We start from the raw sequence: 24,857 nt of genomic DNA on the forward strand, positions 1-24,857 counted from the left end.
GTAATCTGAGGTAAAGAATCACAATTGATTATACCAGTTGTTACGGAAACGACGCGCCCTTCCCATGGGTCATCGTCGCCCCTGCTCGCGTACTCCCAATGTAGAGCATCAGAACCTCCTCTCCTTGTGAGACCGGTATCTACCTGCTGGCAACTTTACAGGTCCAGGATTTAAGCGGGGAGGGTTCTGTGAGAGTTAGATGCATAGCCGAACCCGGACCCTGGAACCAAGGCACAGGTTGAAGCACACATTACGACCGACGGGCCAGGATGTCGGGCCGCTATAGAACGCAACAGTGCTCTCCCGCTTTTCAGCAATGTGGGTTCCGAATGTGTATTTCCCCATTAATTTCTTCCATAGAATTTTTAGTAAAAGAGTTGTAATTGAACCAAACCAACAAGCTCAGAGGAGAATCACAACATCACTACTTTGTTTTGAGGCAAATAAATATATGAAAATTGTACTGTGCACTTACCATCTTTCATGAGGGTATGGACTACAATCCCATGAAGCGCTGCGATAAAAAACGCTGGAAATGTATAAAACTATTGATTTTAGGTTGTTGATTTTAAGTATAGAAATTATATATTGTAAGTTTATTGCAAAATATTAGCAAATGTACAAATATATAAGTAGTTTAAGGGAGAAAGGAGGTCGACTTGATTACGTCATTCACAGTATGTCATGGGAACGCGTGGTCGCTCCAAGCAATGTTTTGCGGGTTTCCTTGGCCTCTGTTCTCAGATTGGTGGATCTTTCTCTCTGTACCATGGGTAATGCAATTATTGTAATTTTTTTTTTAAATTAAAATGATGTTATTGATTCATCTATTAAACAAAAAAAAAAAGAAAAATATATACAAACAGAATCAATACTTAAACCGCCACAAAGGTAATAGTTCCCTTAAGACTCAGTCCACTTGACATTGCGTTTATTAACACATATGGGGAGTGCCTTCATACACAACCTATTTGAAATCTCTCTACAATAAAGAGTTACTTACATGTTTGTGTCTTTTTCAAGATGTCGTTCCGTAAGTGTTCATTGTGCGAGAGACACATTCCGCCATCAGACAAGCATTAGGGCTGCGTTTTCTGTCTGGGCCGCGCCCACACAGAGTCAGCTCTCATGGAGACAGACTGTCCTCACTGTGAGGACATGAATCTCAAGTCGCTTCGCTCACGAATCTTGTTCTGAGAGATAATTCAACCTCTTGTGCCCTCCCACTCGCCTTTTCTGTGTCTCAGAAGGGTTCAAACGAGGAGGCGCGGCGGTGCCGCGAGGTCGAGCAGGATGAATATGAGGTGGATTTCGTCCCAGCACACGCCCCACAAGCCCCTAAATCTCCACGAAGCACATGTTTCCCAGTACGCTATGTGCGAGACAAGCTCCGGCCCTCTGAAGGAGCGTGCGGCTTCATCTCGTTTGGTGGATCTTTACATTTCTGAAATAGTATGCGGGCATATGTATCATAATGTGAATAATTGTTATAATAAATAATAATTAGTGATATATTTGTTTGACCAGGGCCAATTAATCTGCCAATATTTGGGATTTTAAGATAAGTGGCATTGGCCAATAACTGTGCCTAATTGGCTGAAGGGAAGGGTTGACAAGGCTGTCAGTAGACACTGCACACTTTCAATTTTCAAATATTTTGGCGAATTTTGAGTAATTATTATTTTAAATAAGTTTTTGTGGAATTTCAGCAATTTTGGGTACATCTAATTTTTATTATAATTTTTTACTCATTGTCATTAAATTATAGTGTTATATGTGTATATATTTGTGTCTGCCACCCTGCTCTCTAGATTTTGTATCACCATTGGCCAATTTAAAATTAGGAAAATTACAAAAACATGTAATGTAAATGTAAACATGCTGTGGCTCAGGTGGTAGAGCGGGTTAGCTGCTAATGTGGTTCGTTTCCCGGCCCACATGACTCCACAAGCCGAAGTGTCCTTGGGCAATACATTGAACCCCAAGTTGCTCCCAATGTCAGGCTAGTGCCTTGCATGGTAGCTCTGCCGCCATTGGTGTATGAGTGTGAGTGTGAGTGTGTGTGTGAATGGGTGTTTGGGACACAGTGTAAATCGCTTTGGTAAACTCTAAGGTTAAAAAAAGCGATATATAAGTGCAGATCATTTACCATGTAGCAATCATACTGTAACAGACCAAACTTTAACCAAATATTAAAATATTTTCGAAGTTATTTAAACATGTATCAAACACATTAAAGTTTACGGGATAATCTGTTAAATTACTGCAAACAACATGAGAAAACTGTCCTGAAAAATTGAGCTTGTGAAATGATATATATTGAATATTTTGAAACTTATTATAAGTTAGTCTGTTGTAAATTCCTCACCTTTATACAGTTTAGAATATCGTGTTACATACGTATAGCATGTTTTTAAGGAAATATTCACAATGCAAGTGACACATTCTGACTAGCATGTAACTTAGTTCAAGTTCATCTGTCCTTACGCTTCTGTGCAGATTTCAGTTGTAATATTACATTAATGTTATGAATATATTTGATTAATCTCACATATAAAGGATGTGTGTGAGTGAGGTAATTAACCCGTCAGTTAAGTTCATGTGTTCAGTTCTTGCAGCTCACAGAGCTCAAGTGGGGAAATCCCCAACATACTAAAACTGGATTATTATCTAGGTTTTTCTTTCTTTAATAAATAAATACAGTGTTAGTGCAGTATTATTTTTTCTCGTCATATGTTTTAACTAGATAGGTAAAGTTTTTTAGAAAAACATTGATGTTGTCTTGACAAAATCTTGTCTGAAAGTTCGTTTTAATCTCAAGCATTTGGTGTGAGACGCTTTCAGGCTCTGTCTCACGCTCTCACTCTACCCAAGTAAATCTCACACTTAATTACAACAAAGCGGAATTTAATGTCAAATGTATAAAACATAGCAATAAATCTTCCGTTTGGATTTTTCCAACAGCACGAGACTTGAATTTTCGGGCTGCCATAGCAAATTTACCACCACAATGCACATCAGTGTGCCCCAGAGACAGGATAACCAGAGCTATGGTATAGCGGATAGCGCACGACTCAACGTGCATTTGATATCTCTGAGCGTGGACACCACAAAATGAATGCACTTAGTATGAATTCTATAGAGAATTATCTGATTTAAATAGCTGGGGAAGAAGTAAAACCTCTCAATCTATTAGACAGCCCTGCCTGACACCATGCATCAAACTCAATTATAAGGCTTTTTAAAAACGTCATCACCATAACTATAATTAATTGTGTTTATTCTGTCATAACACAGTGACAAAAAGTTATAGTTTCATATTAAATCTATTAGAAGGAATCCGTTTAACTTCATTTTTTTTATATTATTTTAAGGATTTTATGTACATGTGTTTAGGCTATATATATATATATATATATATATATATATATATATATATATATATATATTTCAATGATTTGCCTGTTCATTAATGTGACCCTGGCCATGATATCAAAATCTCACTTCAGTCTGGTATCCAAAGTTGGAAACCCTGATGTAAGCAAGTTTGATTGTTATGCAGACATTACAGTAAGACACACAGCCAGATATATAGCCAGATAGATATAGACAGACAGACAGATAGATAGATACATAGAGAGATAGATAGATGGTCAAGTCAATGTATTTAAAACCTTTGATTGTTGTCATGATGCTTCTTCGTCTCATCTTAATCGATGACAAAATCAAAAAACCCTTAGTCAATTAACGTTTTTGTCAGTAAATTTGTTGAGATTAACACAAGGAATGACTAATCTTTATAGGTTAAGAGCAGCATGAAATGATGCTTCACATTTGATTTTAGAAATAGCCAATTTTATGGAATTCAGTTTTCATACACAAATTCAATTAATTTGATTGATCTGATTTCAACAGGAGAACAGATATTAAAATACATGGAAAGTACAGACCAGTCTGGAGTGTATTTTGATCAAACTGCTCCAGAGGTTGAAGGAAGTGGAGATCGAGTGCTCAGTATTCTCAGAGAGGTTCTGCATGGACCGTCAATCCCCCAAGACTTTGACACTGCAGCTGCCATTGTGAACAGCTGGGGCAAATTGAATGGCATTACCATGGACAACAAAGAAGGCAGCTACCCACAAGTCTGGCTCTGTTCGTTCCTGCAGGAAATAGATCAGTTTGTAAAGCAACACTTTCCCAAACTGCCAACAGAGGGAGGAACTCATACGCAGTTAGCTGACTATCTGAAGCTTTTGGAGAGAGTGATGTGCTATGAGGTGCTTCGATTAGCACCTACCTCTATTGAAAGATGCTGCAAGATCATTTGATTGACAGTTTCAGCCATCACCTATTTACTGAGTTGGACCTACTTTTAAAAAGTAATCTTTCAGAGAACAAGACCTTCGAACTTCTACAGTGGGGAAAACGGGTATTCTTCAGGTAGGCAGATGATTTTTCACTGTGAAAATCAAAAGGTACTTGAAGCACCATTTGGGATTCTTCAGCTGTCACAATAGTAGAATCCTCTGGAGAACCTCTAGGCACCTTTTAAAATAATCTTAAAAATCATATGTATATACTCAAGTAGCAAGTGTTTCAAAAAGTTTACTTTATGATGTATGGAGCTTATTTTCTGCCAATTTTAAATAAATAAATGCAATAAATAAAATGAAAATTAAAACCATATTAACCATTTCAGTTCCACAAAATACCTCCAAATGATGTGCCAAAATTAAAAATTATATTAATCTTGCCTGTCAAATTAAAAACTAAAATGAAATTTTCTATTTTCAATGCAATCTTGAGGCAAGACTGCCATTATTACAATAAAAAAGCCAATTACATTTTTTTCTTAATGTTAAAGCAGTACTAGTGACAAAATTAAAATGCAAAGTTCAGTTTTAAATTTATTTTTATTAATCTTTTATTTGTCCATTTCAATGTTCATTTTCAAAGTCAACATGTAAATTCTATGTTAATAAGTTGGTGAAGCTCAACAGAGGATACTTTAATACAGTAGTTCTTACACTAGGGAATGCAGAGAGAGGTTGCAAGGGAGATAGATGTGTATATTAGGGTTGTTATTGATTAATCACTACTCAATTATTTGCAGTTAATAATTCAATCAAACAATAATAGTAATTAAACAAAAGAAATGGGGAAGATCTACAGCACTTGCCATGCTAAGGATCTTATTGTAGTTCTAGCATTATCGAATTATTATTATTCTTATGCATTTCAGTTTTTAATTTAACATGCTTGATGCTGTCATGTTCTCTGTTGTCTTTTGTTTTTGTGCTTTTATGTTGAAGTTTAGTTTAGTTCCTGTTTCCTGTTTGGTTTTTGTAGTCTCTTTTTATGATTGGTTTCCCTCTGATTGTTTCTCCTTCCCTGATTGCTTCACCAGGTGTCCCTCATTCCCTTGTTTGTTCCTGTGTGTATTTAAGCCCTGCCTTTTGTTCAGTCCTTGTCGATTGTTAAATGTAGTTGGCACGTCTGTCCTGGTATGTGGTTTTGGTCTGTTATGACAGAAGAAGGGAAGACAAGAAGGCTGGATCCAGATGTGGTTAAAGGTTTTAATGAAATTATAAATAAATACAAAAACAGGTAGACACGGGAACAAATCAAACATCCACGATGGGAAACTGAAATTAACACGGGTGAGGCACAGGATCAAAACACATACCAGGACAGACGTGCCAACTACATTTAACAATCGACAAGGAGTGAACAAAAGGCAGGGCTTAAATACACACAGGAACAAACAAGGGAATGAGAGACACCTGGTGAAGCAATCAGGGAAGGAGAAACAATCAGAGGGAAACCAATCATAAAAAGAAACTACAAAGGACTACAAAAACCAAACAGGAACTAAACTAAACTTCAACATAAAAGCACAAAAACAAAAGACAACAGATAACATGACAGATGCATTGTCACTGTGAAAATGAAATGTAATCAGTTAGTTGAATTTTTATTTTGGCACATACTTTGCAGAGACTTTTTAAAAATGAAATAGTTTATCAGGATTTTCACTTTTGTTTTTATCATTGTATTTGTTTATTTAAAATTGGCAACAAAAAAATAAAAAATAATAATATATATATATATTTGTAAGGAATTTGTAGAATTGGCCCCTAAGTATCAAATCGCTGTCTCAATCAGGATACTCGCGAGGGGAGAAAGAAGTGACACACACCAGAGCTTATCAGCTCCAACGTTTAATGTCCAGCTCATCATTTTATATGTTCAGCAAAGCAACACATCTACTAGACTAACCAATCAAGTCATTCTTTACCTTATCTGGATGTAATATACATGTTTTTTCTTAGGTCAGAGAGTATAGATAAAGGAAACAGTTTGCTTACACATCCTTTAGCAGAACAGGAAACAGCTTGCAACACATCAACCGTGTCTTGTAACAGCAAAAGTTAGTTGTACTGGATAAAAAGTTGATGAGAGGTCTTACTATTTTGCATACATATATATATAGCTCCATAATGATGGGGTTTATGAAGGAACCATTTTACCATCTTAAGTTATTTCAGAAACTAAAAGCAATTTTCTCAGGGAACTGAACGGGTGTCTAGAGGTTCTTCAGAGGGTTCCACAATAGTGCCTTGAGAATTTTTTCATTTTTACCATTTAACTTCATACTAATAAATAAACAATCAAGTTCGAACTGTTGAAATGTATGTAAATATGCACTCATTTACATTTCAGTCCAGACTCACCAGATGTCTTCAGAGTCCACGACCCTCTGCAGTTGTCAAGGTGGTTTGAAGGAGCAAAGCAAAAACTGTTGCAAAAACTACTTCAGGTAGAACATTCCAGAATATACATATTTGTATGAATTAATTACCCTTTATGATTACACATTCATCATTAATGCATAAGAAGGTCCAAAACAGCATAATATTTAATAAAGGATTAACACATGTATCTCTGTCCCACTTTACCTGCCACAGAACAAAATATCCAAGACCCTACAGAACATTCTGTGCAATGAGGAGCAATATAGACCTAATGGGGACACAATAGGTGAAGAAGCTTTCATCAGATTACACCTTGATGTCATTCAGGTAGTTCTTACACAGAGAGAAAACATATTTGTATTTTTTGGGTTGTACAGAAGGACTACAAGGGTTTTTTAAAAAAAATTTTTATTGCACCCTAATTTTATGTTCTGTCTTTACAGTGTCTCAATGCTGTTATAATAAATGCAAAAGAATTTAGTTTGATCTTGATGCACGAGGTTCAAAAAATCTGCTGTGAAGAGCTTCATAGTTTTGTTCAGATGTAAGTTTCTAAAAAATGTCTTTGAACTATTCTTTTAAAATGGGTTTTTGTTCTGTCTGTTAATCCACTTTACAAAAATGACATGGACATAAAAAAATGAACTTTTGAAAATAAATATTCTATTTTTTATTCATATGTGTGTTTTCCAAGGTATGTGCATGCAGAGAAAAAACACATAGAAAAACTGCAAGCCCCGAAGCCAGAAAACTCTGTGTATCTTTTTTGGCTAATCAACACCTGTAGGCAACTCAGGTGAGTTTTTACCTTTAACAATGAATTAAATTATAAACTATGACTTAATTATGATTCAAAACTGTTCCGCTGTATAATAAATGGGCTTTTCTAATTAATGCAAGTATATTAATGAATAGCCTTGGATGTAACTTTATGGCTTTTTTCTGCTTTTGTATCATAAAAACAGTGTTTATGCTTTTATTTTTTATTTGCTGTAGATTTTTTGCTACCCAAATCAACAATCTGGATATAATTAACGGGGATGACCTCAAAGACACGGTCATTTTGTTAAAGAAGATGGAAGATTGCGTGTTATCTATTGTACAAAAGATGATGACACACATTGCACAGGTGCTTCACTATATAATTATCAGCACACAGGGAAATATACAGAAATTCCAATAGGTCAGTCCCTGAAACGCCATTAGTATTAGTTAGGCTACATACAGTATTGTAAAATCAACAACAATACTGTAACCTTTCCTGACACATTGTATGGAGTGCTTTTACGATGCATTCTTTGAGTTTGTATCAACTTATCATTTATTTTTAATGCAATTTTACAATAGATTGAACTGAAAAACTTTTAATTAATTGCAGTTTATGTGTTAAAATCTACATTTCCAGGACAATTTAAAAAGTGATTTAAAAAAAGAGGTTAAGCATATTCATAACCTGACAGAGGCAATCCTAAAGCAGTGTGCATCTATACCCCAGACCTATATGGGAAAGGAGAGCCAAACGGTGGGTTCTAGACTCATAAATCCAACCTCATCAAAAAGATTGTATCAAACTCCATTCTACTAAAACAGAAATGTAGTCTGAAAAAATTACCTCACCCTGATTTTTTGCCCCTCTCTCCCCTCTCTTTTTCTAATAGATCATTGTAAATATAGCTTATGACTGTGTTTCCCATGTCTACCTGGATTGCCTCATGATGATCAAGTTTAAACGGCTAAAAAAGAGATGGGGGAATGTTGAAGAAAGGATAAAAGACAATGTTCTCTATTTTCACAACACATTCGCTGAATGGGTAAAAATTATAAAGACGAGTGTCTTGTCAGTAATGTAATTTTCCCTGATTGTGTTTAAAGCTGAAGTATGTAATTTCACTAGCGCCCCTGAATGGAATTCCAAAAGTAAACAATGTTTTCTAAACATCTTTCCGAATACGACCTTCATCTGCAGTTTTTCAAACAGTCAGAAATTCCCGCCTCCAACTCACACCATTGGTTGAATTATGTTGTTGGGGTGAGTCTAAGCGGGTCACTCAAATCAAAAATACATTTTTATAGTGCCACAGAGACACAGTGGTTACAGTTTTCGAGTTTCAAATTAACCTATTATATGAATGGCTTACTTATAGTTGATTCTGCATATTAAGCTGGGATAGAAGAAAGTATTTTAACACTGAAAAAGTTACACATTTCAGCTTTAATGGTTTCCATTTACAGTTATTAAATGAATATAAATGTAGTTTAACTGATGTCTACCTTTGGTTATTGAAGCAAACCGTCTCGGGTTACATGTGTAACCCTTGTTCCCAGAAAAAGCGGAACGAGATGCTGCGCTGCTAAGCGCTTCGTAGAACAACTCTAGCTGTGAACCGAGCTGAATAATGTGTGTAACACCTCAATGAACATTGACCGGAATTTATAGCCTCGGCTGATTTAATCATTAGATGCACCTGCAGCCAGGCTATAAATGGATACGTCACCAGGTGTCGTCAGATACTTATTTTTGAAGAGCAGTCCTGGGACGTCCCAGTGCGGCAAAGCAGCGCAGCATCTCGTTCCGCTTTTTTCAGGGAACAAGGGTTACACATGTAACCCGAGACGTTCCCTTTACAAAAAGCTTCACTACGATGCTGCGCTGCTAAGCGCTACGGGAACGCAATACCCCACCTGCCCGCACTTGGGGCTGTCCGGACCCCTACGGTTGTGCAGTGTACTCACAAAAACGCGAGAGGTCTCAGACATGAGCTTGAGATGTCGACTCAAGGGCATAAGAGCCCGGAGTAGCATAAACATCTAAACCATTCAATTTTGATGAATGTGTGCGGAGAGGACCAGCCTGGCACATCACAAACTTGTTTAGGCATGGGCTGAGATGTCGACTCAAGGACATAAGAGCCCGGAGTAGCAAAGCATCTAACCCATAAAGTTCGATGAATGTGTGCAAAGAGAACCCTATCGCAACACAAACTTGTCATAAAAACTGATGAATGTGAGCGGAGAGGACCAGCCTGCCGCATCACAAACTTGTTCAGGCATGAGGTGAGATGTCGACTCAAGGGCATAAGAGCCCGGAGTAGCAAAGCATCTAACCCATAAAGTCCAATGAATGTGTGCAGAGAGGACAACCTGCCGCATCACAAACTTGTTTAGGCATGGGCTGAGATGTCGATTCAAGGACATAAGAGTCCAGAGTAGCAAAGCATCTAACCCATAAAGTTCGATGAATGTGTGCGAAGAGAACCCTATCGCAACACAAACTTGTCATAAAAACTGATGAATGTGAGCGGAGAGGACCAGCCTGCCGCATCACAAACTTGTCCAGACATGAGCTTGAGATGTCGACTCAAGGGCATAAGAGCCCGGAGTGGCAAAACATCCAAACTATAAAAATCTAATGAATGTGTGCGGAGAGGACAACCTGCTGCATCACAAACTTGCTGCAGAGGGAGACCTCTAGCCAAGGTTTTAGAGGAGGAGAGCCCTCTGGTAGAGTGCGCCCTAAAACCTACTGGCGAAGCTTGACCGCGCACCTCGTAGGCCCGGGCAATAATGAGGATGCCTCTTTGAGGGCACCCCGCCCACCAAGCCGTGGCAAACATAGAACCTGGCAGTGGCGAGGCAAGTGCCCGCTGACAGTTCTTTCTACAGAAAATCCAGAACTGAAGCAAACTGGCAGTAAGCTGGTTCTGTAATAAGAACTTTAGTAGAAAGAAACGCATGCAGGCGCATTTGTGCTATGTATGCGTTACTACGATCTGCCCCTCCCGAGGGGGACTGGGTGACTCGGGGAGAAGTAGAGGAGACATTGCGCTATCAACAGAGGCGAAGAGGTCCTCTTCTGCCCTGTAAAATCTACCCAGATCAGTTCCAAGTGGAGGGAGCCCTAGCACTTGAAATGGTCTCGATAATCTCAAGAGAAAACCCTGTGAACCTCATTTGGTACCCTTAGGGGCCAGACATGAAAGGTTTTACAATTCGGGCCAAGGATGAGAAGGTCCTCCCTGTTCGGAATCGCCCAAGGCGAGCCGTCGAGGAAAGGAATTAGCTCCGAGAACATATCCTGTTCGGCCAGCGCAGTGCCATTAATAGGAGGCAAGACCCTTGCTGGAGAACATCGCCAAGACTCCCGGGAGCCGAGAAACCGGGGAAAGAAATACATACAGACGCATTCTGGGTCATGTATGTGTCTTAACGTCCAGACCCAAGGGGGCTGGGTGATTTCAGGGAGAAGTAGAGGAGACATTGCGCTATTCATAGAGGCGAAGAGGTCCTCTTCTGCCCTAAGATCTCACCCAAACTTGTTCCAAGTGGAAAAACCTGGCATTTAAAAAGGTCTCGATAACCTCAGGAGAAAGCCCTGTGTCCCTCAGTTGGTACCCTTAGGGGCCAAACATGAAAGATTCTACAATTCGGGGCAGGGATGAAATATTGCCCTGTGCCTGAGATAGAAGATCCTTCCTGTTCGGTATCGCCCAAGGCGAGCCGTCGAGGGAAGAGATTAGCTCCGAGAACCAAGCCCTGTTCGGCCAGCGCTGTGCTATCAGTAAGAGGCAAAAACCCTTGCTGGCGAACTCTGGGCAACTACTACCTTAGGGTGGAGTTCTTAACTCCCCCGTTGGTATTTTCTGTCTGGACCGTAAATCTGCTCCCGTATACGGGCATCCAGGGATATAACGGAACTGAGTGACAGGAGCTTACCCTGGGCCCTAAGGAGAATCCGACGTGTCAGAAATACAGCTGACAAGAACGTGGGTCTCCTTGATGATTTATGTAAGAGGCTACCGCTGTATTGTCCACCCGCACCAAGACATGTCAGCCTCAGGAGGAGGTATTTCAGGGCCAGAAATACAGCCATCAACCCGAGACAGTGACTGTGACAACCGAGCTGACGACCCTCCTATCCCCTTAAGCTGGACGACCACTTAAGGCCGCTACCCCGCCCATCAGGGAGGTGTCTGTCGTTAGCAGTCTGCGACAACAAGACACACCTAGAGTGGGACCCAAGGCAGAAAACCGTGGTCTGAACCACATAGAAAGGGAACGAAGCCTGAGGCGCGTAAACCTTTTTAGCCTAGGGGTTTTGGCCCTTGGAAGAAATCCCCTGGCTTTTGGCCACAACAAAAACAGTCTCATGAGCAGAAGGTCCAGAGGGATTACCGTGGACGCAGTCACCCTGAGACCTGGAAATCGTTGATACTGATAACAGTGAAACCTTGACCTAGCCTAACTTTGCTCAGGGTGATCTGAATGGACTCAATCCTAGCGGGAGACAGTTGTGCCCGCATTGTGATTGAACTCCATTCAATTCCCCGATAGACAGTGTTCTGAGTAGGAGAGAGGACGCTTTTCTTGGCGTTGAGCCTCAACCCCAGAGAAGCAGATGAGCTAAGACGATGTCCCTGTGCTGAACTGCCAGTTCCTGGAACTGCGCTAGGATCAGCCAGTCGTCTACATAATTCAGAATGCAGATGCCCCGGAGTTGCAAGGAGCCAGCGCTACATCATGCATTGTGAATGTGCGGGTAAAAAGGGCTAGGCTGAGTGAAAGAACCTGACCCTGGAAGACTTCGCCCCCTGAAGTGAACCTCAGGAACTTTCCATGTTGTGGCAGAACTTCTAAATGAAGTATAGAAGTGCGTCATGAGATCGATGGTGACCAGCCAAACGAGTTGTAGGGCTTGAGACACGACCGTCTTAACAGGCATCATCTTGGACTTGAACACCCACGGGTAGTTCAAGCTTTAAGATCTAAGCCAGACGCCACCCCTCACCCTCCATGGGAAACGGGAAGTATTTAGTGTAATAACCTAACTCTCTCTCTGGAAGGGGAACACATACCATGGCCCCTTTAACCAGGAGATTGAGTTTTTTTTTTTTTTTTTTTTACATAAAAAGAAAACTGGTTCACGGTAGTGAGAATACGCCATGAAACACGGAAAAGCGGCGAGTGAATTAAATCATGACACCCTTATAAGACCCACAGAAAAGAATATATCCGGCAGAACTTTCCACGCTGCCAGGATCTCTGAGATGGGTATTATATTTTAACACTTCCTGTTGAGGGGTTGTCGAGTGTTTCGCGTCCTGAATAAAATGCAGGAACAGCGAAAACACCCAATTTTGACGGAAGCCTCTGCAACCCGAAATACCAAGAGGTGGCGGGAATGTAGGGGCTTCGAGGGGGTACCGGGAGGGGTGAAGTGAAGCACGCACACGTCCCGAGGGGAGCTACCCCCTAATCTAGGCGCAAGACCGTCAGGGTTTTCTCTTACTAGAATTTATAGTCCTGAGGTCTTGCTCCGGGGGCTGGCGAGGGCGGCGAGACTGTCCCCAATCCCTGGGAGGAGGAGCACGACTCGCCACGCTTTGCTTTTGAGCCTCCCTTCAGTCAGGACCGAGGCGAGTCTGAGGCTTGCTCGTCAAGCGCAGAACCCACACTCAGGTCGTCCAGGAGGTCAGCCTGGTACGCCTGTAAAACAGCATAGTGTGCAGAGCAGCACCAGCCTGACCTGCTGCTTGATAAGCCCTTCCCACTAAAGTGGAGGTTGTCCTACAAGGCTTTGAGGGAGAGAGGGCTTTAAGTGACGATGCCGAGCCCGGCGAGAGATAGCCCGCAAGCGTCTCTTCGACCGGCGGCATCACTGAATACCCCCGTGCCTCAACACCCACGATAGTCGAATATAATGACGTCGAGGGTATTTGAACATGGGAAGAAAATATATAATATTTTTTTTTTTTTTTTTTTTTTAGGGCCTCTCCATGAGCGAAAAAGCTCTTCATGGAGGTTATCAAAGAAGGGAAGGGACCCATGAGGCGTTCCCTTTCTTAGACTGGAAGATAAAATCTATCCCCTAATTTTGAGCGTTTGGGGGTCTCTTTTTCGCGTGGCCAGTCCAATCTGGCAACCGCGACGAGTAACAACATCGAGCAATTCCTCCGTAGATTTTTTATCGCGGACGGAAAGCTCGGAGGCGGGAAGAGAATCGCGATCCACCTCATGATCCGAAGAAGCGTCGGAACGCGCTTCGAGATCATGTGAAGGACCAGCTGGGTTTGGGGAGAGAGTGAGAGAAAGGGATCAACCCGTCTCTTGCTCCTCAGCCAAATCCATGCAAGAGTCCCACGAACGATCTTTTTTTTTCGTGAGTGCTGACTCCCGGAAGCAAGCGAGGTGAGCACAACGCACTCTGCCTGTTAAAGCAAATCGCAGTGCTCGCACCCACCCTGCTGCAACGCGAGAGCAGCGTGCTCTTACCCCCAAACAAACAGAGCAAAAACTGATGTGTGTCGTCTTCAGCTATAGAGCGAGAAGAGGGGAACACGCACCGTTTGCGGCTTTCAGTCATTCTCTCTTTTTTTTTCTTTCTTTTTAGAAATATATATATATAATATTTTCTAAACAGAAGAGAAAAGAGAACAACGTTCACTGCACACTGCCTAACTGATTCTAACTCCTAACAGAGGAAAGAAAGTTTTGACAGGGTGTGTGAAACACACAGAAACAGACTCGCTCTGAAAAAAGAGTTTCTGACGACACCTGGTGACGTATCCATTTATAGCCTGGCCACAGGTGCATCTAATGATTACATCAGCCGAGGCTATAAATTCCGGTCAATGTTCATTAACGTGTTACACACATTATTCAGCTCGGTTCACAGCTAGAGTTGTTCCCCGTAGCGCTTAGCAGCGCAGCATCGTAGTGAAGCTTTTTGTAAAGGGAACAAGCTATGCAATGTATATTACCCCAAATTATGTGACTGTAACAAAATTTTTGCAAAATGATATTACGTGGCTCCTTAATGTACCACAGCATTTTTGAGATTAAATATCCAGTAAGGGGCAGTAAAAGTGAGTTAAATTGTCTTCCAAATAGAGGTTAAAGGTATTGCTTGATTGACATCGAACAAAATCTCCCTACCTTAAACTGTAAACTTAAACCTCACCGATAGTGCCAGAACAAGCAAATGTGAGTTGAAACATTTATGACATTTTTAAGGTTATCTATGGCGAAATCCAACCAAAAAAACATTTTCTGTCTTTCGTTTGGAATGACCCTTCATGTAGCATTCCCTTCCCGGATTGCCTTTCAAAAATGCCCCTAGTTTAAAATAAACAAACCCTAACTCCCTACCCTAAACCTAATCGATAGATATAGAAAAGGCAAATGTGAGAAGAAAAACGCGATTGCTGAAGTAACCACATCATTTTGTGGTGCTTCGGCTCATATTTCGACTTGCATACTCTTCAGGACTAGTACCCCTGTCCTTTGCATTGCATGTACAATGCTCTATTAGTTGAACTACTGCACAATTTGATCATATTAAACAAGCTTCTAAATGTTGTTGATTATGGAATTCCAACATTAAAATGTATTGCCTTACAAGTCATGCATTTTGTTTTGATGTCATAAGACAGTACTGTGTGAGAAACAGTGTAAAAAGTGTTCATGAACTGATAATCTGCCTTTTTACTCATGATTTGTGCCAAACGAATAAGAATCAACACTGTTTCAGCGCCCCAAGTGTATATTTCACCAGGAAACTGCCGCAATGTGTGCAATGAGCCACGTAAGAATCATTTCGCTAAATGTATAGTATAGTAATGTGATTATATGAGACAGGGTTGACAATATTGCATCATTGCAATGTAATATTTATGGACAATAATGCATCCATCTCGTATTGCCTTTTACCTGCAGAATGGACCGCAGAACCAGCTCCTTAAAAGAATGAGTGAAGTGTTGTTGCACAGTGATACAGAGGCAATGAAACTTACCTGTGCTGGTTTGTTCAAAGACTTTCCAGAGGACAGGTAATCTCATCCTAACCAATAACACTTGACTCGTCTTTGTAAAGCCTATAGCACTTATAAAACCCCAAGTAATGTCTTTGATGAGTGCAGTTAGCTTTCCTGTTTTGACATATTTCCTATTAAAACAGGAAGCTTGGGCAGGACATATTGACAAGTCTGTCCCTTTGTTTTTAAATAGCCATGGCTTTAGTTTACATTACAGCCATGAACCATGATTTACTATTTCCTTTTGCTAGTCAGAAGAAGATGGTATTAATAGATACTGTAGTGTTTGTGAGATTTTTTTGAGAAGATATTAGTGTTTATGAAAATAAGGATTCTTTTTGCACCAAACAGAACAGTAAAGTCTTCTTAATGTTTTCTAGCAAGCAGTATTTACCTGGTTTGCTGCGTTGGAAGGGGGTGTTGTCTGAGCAAAAGGTGAGGGAAGTACTGGATGCAAGCCAACAAGCATGTCCAAATCCTGGATATGTCAGTCAACATCCCCTGATGGGCCTATGTTGTCTTCGTTGTGAATAACAAAGCACCTTCGGTCAGCTTTCTTCCAAATTTGTTTACAAGTGTAGTTTAAGTGATGGCATGACTGTTTGCAGTTTCATTCCAGTTATGAACTTGACTTACTGTTATTTTTTTACCGGTATTTTTTGCTGCTAATACAGCTATAGAGACAGACCTATAGCAATATGGGCTAAAAAAAACTATCTACTGCAAATGCATTTATCTCATGAAAACAAAAATGATGTGTAATTTTTTATGCTGTAAATTCCTTTCTGATAAACATTTTAACAGAGTATTAATGCTACTGTGTAAATGCTACACATTTTATATTCTCTTAAATTACATTTAACTTGTACTTGAATTTTGTATCTTGTAAATAGGAAATAATGTATTTATTGCACCCCAAAAGAAAGCTTTTTTTTTTTTTACAAAGTAATGTCCTTTCTGATAAAAAACATTTTAATAAAGTATTGATGCTACCGTTTACATGTCCAGTTATGAACTTGAATTATTGTTTTATTTTTATAAATCTAATTATACTATTAGTTACACTAAATATTTATATATAGCTGTGTTTTTTGTTTTCTCTTACATAATATTTTTCTTATATCTAAATTATATTTATGTTGTAATTGAAAATGTTTTTGTAATACAAGAGAAAAAAGGAGAATTAACGCTTAATAATCTCCCCCGTAATCTGCTAGTGAAATTTGAGAGGAAAAAACAAATGTGTAAAGTTGATTGTCAGTCAATTGTTCAAGGATAGGAGTATGGTAGTAAAAACATGAACACCACAGCTGCATCCTTCCTCCCTGTATAGCACACAGCTTGTCAGGAAATCTTGATGAACAGAGCCTGTCAAAGACCTTCAGGAATTACACACCTTATTGTGACAGCAGGTATGTTTCCTAAGTGTTTTAAACTGAGGAAACTCCCCTGCACTCTAGCATATCCTATCCTGATAATATACATCCTTTATAGACTTTCTCAGAATCTAGTGATCACCGTATCACGCATAGCTGCAAAGATGTAATTAAGATATGTGTAAGTGAAATATTTGGGACAGATTACTCCATATTAAGAAAAGATCACCATAAATACTTTCAGGCTTTTCATATACAGTACATTAAAAAATTACAATGGAAACTACATGTGTAGCATATTATAAAGGATAATAAATATAAAAGAAATAAAGCAAGATATAAATAAAAATGTTGATTTGCAATTTTATTACACAAAGATTTTCAGAATGTACAAAAGGAAAGCACAAAACAGTAGCTTTATCAGAAGCTATCTTATTAGGTTAAAAAGCAAAATGTTTTAAATCCTCACAGTAGAAAAGAAACTCTTGCTGAGCTGTAATAAGTCCTGCTCTTCATTGAGCTTATCCTGACTGCAGGCGATGCTCTTTAGGATCCTCTTTAGGTCTGAGGCAGAAAGATTTGCCTTGAGTCGCAGCCAAGCAGAAATATGATGCTCACTGTAAAAGAGAACACACAAAGCTCAGACATGAATATGCAACAGCGATCATTTGCCTGATTAATTATCTAGCAATGAACCACAGCTTATGGAAACAAGCATACCTGAAGTCTGGGTATTCTCTTAACAGGTTAACCAGCTCTAACTTTATACTGTCTGGATCCTGTAGTTTCAGCAGACCAGCTAATTGTGGAAGAATATCTTTCAACCAGTCCATGCTGGATCCCTGTAAATAATGAATTCAAGAAGCATTAAAACGAGACTCATTCTAACATTACATTATAAAAGGAATCAATATCTTGGCCTATACAATTTGTGTGCATGTATATTCAAGTATATAAGGGTAAAGTGTGTAATTTCTGCACCAAAAGGCCAGAAACAAACTTTACGCAAGTATGCATACACAGATGCGAGAGCTTAGCACTAATGGGTTCAGTGCTATTTAATTCTGAAGTTCTTCTCCGGTTATTGCACTGTCGGCCTCCAATAATATATTACATTTCATGTCAAGCCACATTGATAAAATGAATACAACCCATTCGTAAGAATTTGGTAGTGTATATGGGGATGCATTGCATTGTTCATTGTTTAGGAATGTAAATTTGTTATATGTTTCTCTGTTTAATGTTTCAATGTTTAATTCTTATACAGCATCCTTGAGCTTTGCAAAAGCGTTATACAAAATAAAGGTGTTACTATTATTATTATCCATATTGATCTGCTTACACACAAATCATGGCTAGCATTAAAACTGATCAATAGGTCTTTGATATCATCTGCTGTTTGAATCTCAAACATCCTAGCGCAATGACCAATTTCTCATGAAAATAACAAATTGCGCTTTGCCCCACTTTATTAACATCCAACGGTCAATGTAGCACACGGCCGTTTCACGTATGACAAAAATAGAGCCCTAGATGTTTAATGATTCATTTCACAGTGGGTGGGGCTACGCAGCACAACACCACAGATATTTAAACCAAGTGTTTGAAAAAATGCCCAAGGGCACACTGTTTGTGTAACTAAATGGAATTTCCAAAATAATGACAGGCTTCTTGAAGTCTTTCCCCGCCTGCCATTGGTCAGATAAACACATTGCCTTGCCAACTGGTTGATCCAATGTTGATATACCAGGCAGGTCACACTCTTTTTAGGGAAATCAACCTACGAATGGCTTACTTAAAGTTGTCTCTGTATATTAGGCTGGCAAAAGTATTTTAACGTCGAAAAAATTTCACACTTCCCCTTTAAGTAAGAGAACACGAGTGTTTCGGTGTACTTACAGCTGCAGTCATGCATGCATGTATACTCTCACTATCCTTGCAAAGCCTTGCCGCTGCCTTTTGTTGCTTTTCTTTATCTGCAAGTCTGATCTTTTGCTTCATCATTCTCCGTACATATTCCGCAAGAAACTCTTTATGCAGTCTGCCAAGCAGCTCCTAGGCAAGAAATTAACTAATTAATGAATCAATCTTTTCTTTAGTCAATCCTTATCAATCTTTTGGGTGGAAAATCAATCTATGCATTCTGTACCTGGCAACTCTTTCTGTCCAAGTTGTGGAACTTCTGAATATGTCTGCCAAACTTTGCAAGCAGCTCTTCACATATGCCTTCACTGTCTTTGAGCCAGTTGTTGGAACCCAGCCTTCTGTACAACTCCTACACAAAAATATATAAAGACAGAAATGTAATGTATATGTATGAAATTGATTATGATGTGGACCTGCTTAAGCAGTAGTTTATGTAGTTGCTGTAGTCCTCTGATATTAGTCAGATAAGCAACCCCAAGGGATTGAAATTAATGAACGGAAATTGTTTGTTTTCGTTTTTTATAAAATGGAAGAATGGGGTCCTGACAGATAACTTCACTTGCGACAGTATTCACTGCCAAGATAAACGGTCTTAGTTAAGGCCTTTCTAAACCAAAACAATGAACAGCCATTGTGTTCAAAATATTCAGTCAGTTCATTCATCAAGTTATAATTAGCACTGCAGTTACAGCCAATTACAGGGGTCACGTCATGAGGAATCAAATGTTTCTTGATATTTTGACATATAAGAGGTCTTTCTACAACATTCGGTAAATTATAGAACTCAAAACTTAATCCCCAACGCAATAAAAGCATTTATTGATACCAAGCATACAAAAACGCTTTGTTCTCTACTTCTGCAATTTCCCTATGTCACTAGGGGCCCATTCATTCATGACTGCCTCTACAGCCGCAACATCAATGCCTACTTAAAATCCCTTGGCCCCTCCACTGGGACTCAGTTCATAAACTGAGAGAGAGCAGGTCCTTTTCTGAATATTGCTGCCCCCTTTGGCATATCGCGGCTCCATTTTCTGAACCGTTCTGCATAATGCGGCGGCCGTTTCAGCTTATCGCGGCCCATTCGGCCCCGTTTCGCGGCCGGCCCTTCGGGAAAAGTCCCAGTTCTCCCGATAGCCAGTCTGCCCGTGGACCCGATCGTAAACAGTTCCATCCATGAATATTTCAAATGTCATGACTGTTTGATAGATTATGGTGCTGAGTGTAACAGTTGTGCTTGAGATGAATTGCGGTGTAATATATATTCGGATGCAATGTGTTGGAAGCACGTTATGCGTAAAAAAATGTGTTATATGTTCAAATATGGCTGTATTCAAGGGGCTGCACAATGTTAGCCAATCATAACAGTGGGCATTTACGTTGAAGTTTTAAGGAGGTGTTTAGTCCAAAACCGAGCGTTTCAGACAGAGGGCCAAAAAGAGGGTGGAAAATTATCATACATTACTAAATTATTTACTAACATTATCAGTGGACTGCAGGGAAAATAATACAACTAGAAAAAAAAGAGCATTTCATGACCCCACATTATAGGTCTTTTGATGAGGTTCATAAATTCATGCTTGAATCAGAGGTTGATTCAAGACAGCAAAGATATTAGGCATTGCCTCTAAAATGTTCAAGGACAACAGAATTTTGGCATGATTAATTGTTACTGATTAAGGCCACGTCCTCATTTGAAAAAGTATACATTTACGCCTCTCATCCACTCTAGAATGGCAATTTCCTCAACTATAAATGGAACATTTTGAAAATGCTCTCCATTACTGTATACTTTGGAAAACAGTGACATTAGGAAACTGAAAATGGAGGTTTCAAACTTAAATGGATTAGTGTTGCGCTATAAAAACATAGCTTACAAAAACAGCTAAAAACAACTTTTTTGTGTGCACTTGAAGAAATAATATCTTGAATGAACAGTAAACCACTTTGGATAAAGTGTCTGTAATTTGCATAAATGTAAATGCAATTTATTGCATCCTGAAACATCAACATTCTGAAGAACCCTCTTGAAATGCTTATGTTAATAGCTTGGCAGTGGCACAATACAATAACGCTTTTAAAATTAGGCTGATTTTGTTTTTGCCATGGCAAAAAATACACTAAATTTAGCATTACCTTAAGATCCTTATGTACATAAGCAGTTAAGTAATGGTGGCTGCCCTCTCTCATGGTAGTCAACAAAGACAGACAATCTGTTTTTATAGATTCAGGAACCAGATCTGCATTCTTTAAAATGTACTCCCTGTGAAAACAAAACACTCTCAACACAAATTCAGAGAGATTTCAAATAATGCTTCAGTTGCTAAATATGACTCACCTGAAATGTGTGATGCATGAGAGGTTGGCCATCAAAACAGCCTCAGTGTTTTTTTGTTTGGCCTTGATGACCTTGTCATTAAAGGATTTGTATCTGTGCGAAAGAAAATTCAAGCTCTACATCATTGTAATAATGACGTAAAATAGATTTAATTCAGATTTACAGTAAATGCAATGCCATTGAAGTTCATCATCTGTAGAATATTGTTGGTATTTTCAGTTTGCAGGAAAACATGTAGTTACTCACTCTTTCAGAAAATTGCTCATCTCACATGTGATGCTCCAAGCTTTTGTCCCATCACCCAGCACCTCTTGAGCAGACGTTACACTGCCATGAATGCACTAGGAAAAATGGGGCAGAAAAATTCATGTTATTCTTCAAAATCCCATCATTTGGTTTAAGAAAATGAATTGCTAGCTACTTTGTACATTTCCCCAGACTTCAGGATACCTCAATCACGTCAATAGCGAGAGGACAGGTGTACATCTGGTTCCTTATTTCTGGAAATGCTCCCTCCTTCCAGCTTGTTTCTTCTCTGGTCAGAGCTCTGTGGAGCCATGTGCTCACCTCATTCTAGACAAAATTAGAGTTAGAAAATAGGACAAATTAGATGTTTAAAACGCATGGTTCATTCTTGTGAATTACCCAGCTATTTACCATTAGAACATTGTTTGCTCAAACATCATTGCAATTTTAAAAATTCCAAATTTGCAACACTTTATGTAATATGTATAAGGTTGACCATAAAATAAACATGCACTAATACATTTTGTTACATTGGAATAATCAATATTATGCCATAAATTCTGTCGATTGAGCTTAACTTGTACTGAACCCGGAATATTAATTTAATATTAGTTAATGCATTATGAACTAGCAATAAACTAACAAATGTATTTTCATAAATTAACACCAAAATTAGTCAATGCTATTAAAAATAGTGTTCATTGTTAGTTCATGATAACTAATGCACTTAATAATTTAAACAAACAGAACCTTACAAGCTATACCTCTAAAATTAAAGTAATAAACAGGGAAATGCTTTGAAACGTGTTAAAGGCATTAAAAAGCATCAAACCTCCTTGCTGGTCAAAAACTGTCTTTCGAGTGGTCTTATCATCTCTTCAGGAAGCAGCAGATCAAGCTTTGTGTGATCAATAACCTCTTTAATCTTTACGTCATTTAGAATACTGCAAACAAACAAAGAGAAAATATAACTCTATCAAGAAATGGAACCTCAACCCACAGGAAAGAAAGCTGAAATGTCACCTATGAAACCAATGAGATAAAATATCTCAACTGGTTCTCCTAGACTGCAATGAGATAACATGACATCTCTGGGCTATGAAATACAAATACATTTGATAACTCTATATTTCCACTGCAATTTTTAGTATTTCTCCTAGACTAAGTTTTCTAAAAAGAAGCATTTGACATTTATGCATTTGGCAGATGCTTTTATCCAAAGCGTCTTACAGTGCACTTATTACAGGGACAATCCCCCCAGAGCAACCTGGAGTTAAGTGCCTTGCTCAAGGACACAATGGTGGTGGCTGTGGGATTCGAACCAGTGTCCTTCTGATTACCAGATTACCAGTTACGTGCTTAGACCACCACCACTGAGTTCTCTGTTAAGTCTCCGCAACATCTCATTTTAAAAGTTAAGATAACATTTGCTTCACTTACCTGGGGTAATGATAGTTCACCCAGTGCAATAAAAGGAAGCAGTCATCATCACACAGTCCATACTGAGCAATGCCTCTAAGCTTGGCACTGAACGTTTGATGATAAAGCATGGCATAAAACTGGCACACATTCTCCTGTTCTGGGTAGCAGCTGCTCACCCATGTCATGACTTTCAGCAGGTCTTCCTTGAGTTGTTTTCCTTTACTAATAATGTAGTTCTGCACTGAAGAATGTAAGTTAACACTTGAGTCCAACTGTGTCTCTTCCATCCGACTCTGAACCAGTCGCTCCAGCAATGCATCGTGGTACTTTTTACAATGCCTTGGCCTCCATGGTGGCTGTTCCTTTTTGTCAAACACTTCCCAGCGTTTGTCCTGCTCCTCGTCTTGTAGAATGGCTTGAACCGCCTCTCTCAGTGCTTCCTGTTCATCTGTACACTTGAGGCTGAGGGAATTCTCCAGCATCCGCCTCACCGACTCCAACCAGTCTTCATAGTCTTTTGCTAGTTTAGCCTCTGAATCTTCTTCTTCCTCCAACAGCTTCTTTTTGGTTCCAATTCCTTCCTGCTTCAAAACAAAGAGACGGTCTTCTCTGGTGATCAGTTGTTGCCCTGCCTCCACAAAGCGACATGCTTGGAGATTCTGCTTAAAGGTGGGAACCTCTGAAAACCACAGAACAAGGATGCATAAACAGGACTGTCCTGACTCTGTCCTGACTCCTGGCTGTATACTAGCAAAGTTGGATTTTATCCTCTTGAAAATATATTGACTCTATGGTATGGAGAGTAATAAAAAAAATAAAATAAAAAATGACAGGATTTACATGCGATATGTACATGAATATAGCATCTGCAATATATGATTTACTTTAATGACTACTGTTGACTCCAAAATTACATTTTGAACATGGTAACAAATATCTTAAAATAATGCTGTAATTTTTCTGAATTTGTTTAATGTTAATGCATACCTTAATACTTTTAACATTTCTCTGAAAATGAAATTACATCCTTTACTTAAAAATACAAAATAAGTGTAAAATCTCAAATGTATATTAGAATACACAAAATGTTAAAATGTAATGTTATTATTCAACTCGCTAAAACCATCGGACTAGATAGGCAAGTTTATACTGTTTAAATATACCACATTTCATACACAATGGTAATTCAAAGTTATTTACACAGAAATGAGAAAGCGTAGAAAAAATAAAGATGCTAAAATCCTTTTAAAAAAAAAAAAAAAAAAAAAAAAAAAACAATATATATATATAACATAAAGAACATGAAACAGAAACAAGAATAAAATAAATAAACATTTGTATTAAATAAATTATTATAATAAATAAAAACAATAGGCTACAGATATGAAATCATGCAGCGCTATCAGTAAAGTGCAGCACAGTGCTCAGTCAATGAATGCACAGCTAAACAGAGGTGTTTTCAGAAAAATACATAATAGTAGTCTGCTGACCACTAAACGAGCATTTAACTCTTCTTACCTGGAGTAGGCCTACTCTTTTGCATCTTGGGATTCCTCTTAAAAAACTTTCCAAACTTTTCCTTCATTTTGGGATTGGTTGCCATCTACTGTATCTTACTATCGTAATATCAAATACGCAAACAAACATACAAGAAAAACAGCTCAGTTTTCTTTCATTACAACATGATAAAGAAATGCTTAAATGAAGAAACTGGCCCGCTTTTAAAGGCTGTTTCATCCGCACATGAGGGGTGGAGTTATGAGCAGCATCTGGCAACATCACAGTTACTCAAGCCTGATATTATTATGCGGTATGTTAATCTGCTTTTTGAAAGTTGTCTGAGCAGTGTGGTGAGGAGGGGAAAGCAGGCTCAAGCTAACGCAGGGCTAGTTGTAACAAGTGGTAGACTTGTACTGAATAAATACCTTTTATTTAAAAAATATTTTAGTTTATTTTATAGGTATATTATTTCGATCAGATTTGA

At 38.9% G+C, this 24,857-nt stretch overlaps 2 protein-coding genes across 2 annotated transcripts; one reads left to right on the plus strand and one right to left on the minus strand.

Moving 5' to 3' along the window:
• Positions 1-6,562: 6,562 nt before the first annotated feature.
• si:dkey-196h17.9 (uncharacterized) lies at positions 6,563-16,365 on the plus strand. Its single transcript, XM_052151784.1, has 9 exons — positions 6,563-6,820; positions 6,969-7,082; positions 7,199-7,299; positions 7,450-7,551; positions 7,752-7,884; positions 8,161-8,277; positions 8,414-8,566; positions 15,468-15,580; positions 15,946-16,365. The coding sequence occupies exons 3-9, from the start codon at positions 7,247-7,249 to the stop codon at positions 16,097-16,099; spliced, it is 825 nt and encodes a 274-aa protein (XP_052007744.1). The 5' UTR covers positions 6,563-6,820; positions 6,969-7,082; positions 7,199-7,246; the 3' UTR covers positions 16,100-16,365.
• Positions 16,366-17,296: 931 nt separating this feature from the next.
• On the minus strand, positions 17,297-24,647 carry tnfaip2b (tumor necrosis factor, alpha-induced protein 2b). The gene is made up of 11 exons (XM_052151484.1): positions 24,392-24,647; positions 22,892-23,552; positions 22,284-22,395; positions 21,656-21,778; positions 21,452-21,546; positions 21,206-21,298; positions 21,004-21,130; positions 19,091-19,216; positions 18,841-18,996; positions 17,662-17,783; positions 17,297-17,558 (listed from the first exon to the last, which is right to left on the minus strand). The coding sequence occupies exons 1-11, from the start codon at positions 24,474-24,476 to the stop codon at positions 17,399-17,401; spliced, it is 1,860 nt and encodes a 619-aa protein (XP_052007444.1). The 5' UTR covers positions 24,477-24,647; the 3' UTR covers positions 17,297-17,398.
• Between the last annotated feature and the right edge of the window lie 210 nt (positions 24,648-24,857).

This window comes from Xyrauchen texanus, chromosome 20, assembly GCF_025860055.1.
Source record: "Xyrauchen texanus isolate HMW12.3.18 chromosome 20, RBS_HiC_50CHRs, whole genome shotgun sequence".
NCBI lineage: Eukaryota > Metazoa > Chordata > Actinopteri > Cypriniformes > Catostomidae > Xyrauchen > Xyrauchen texanus.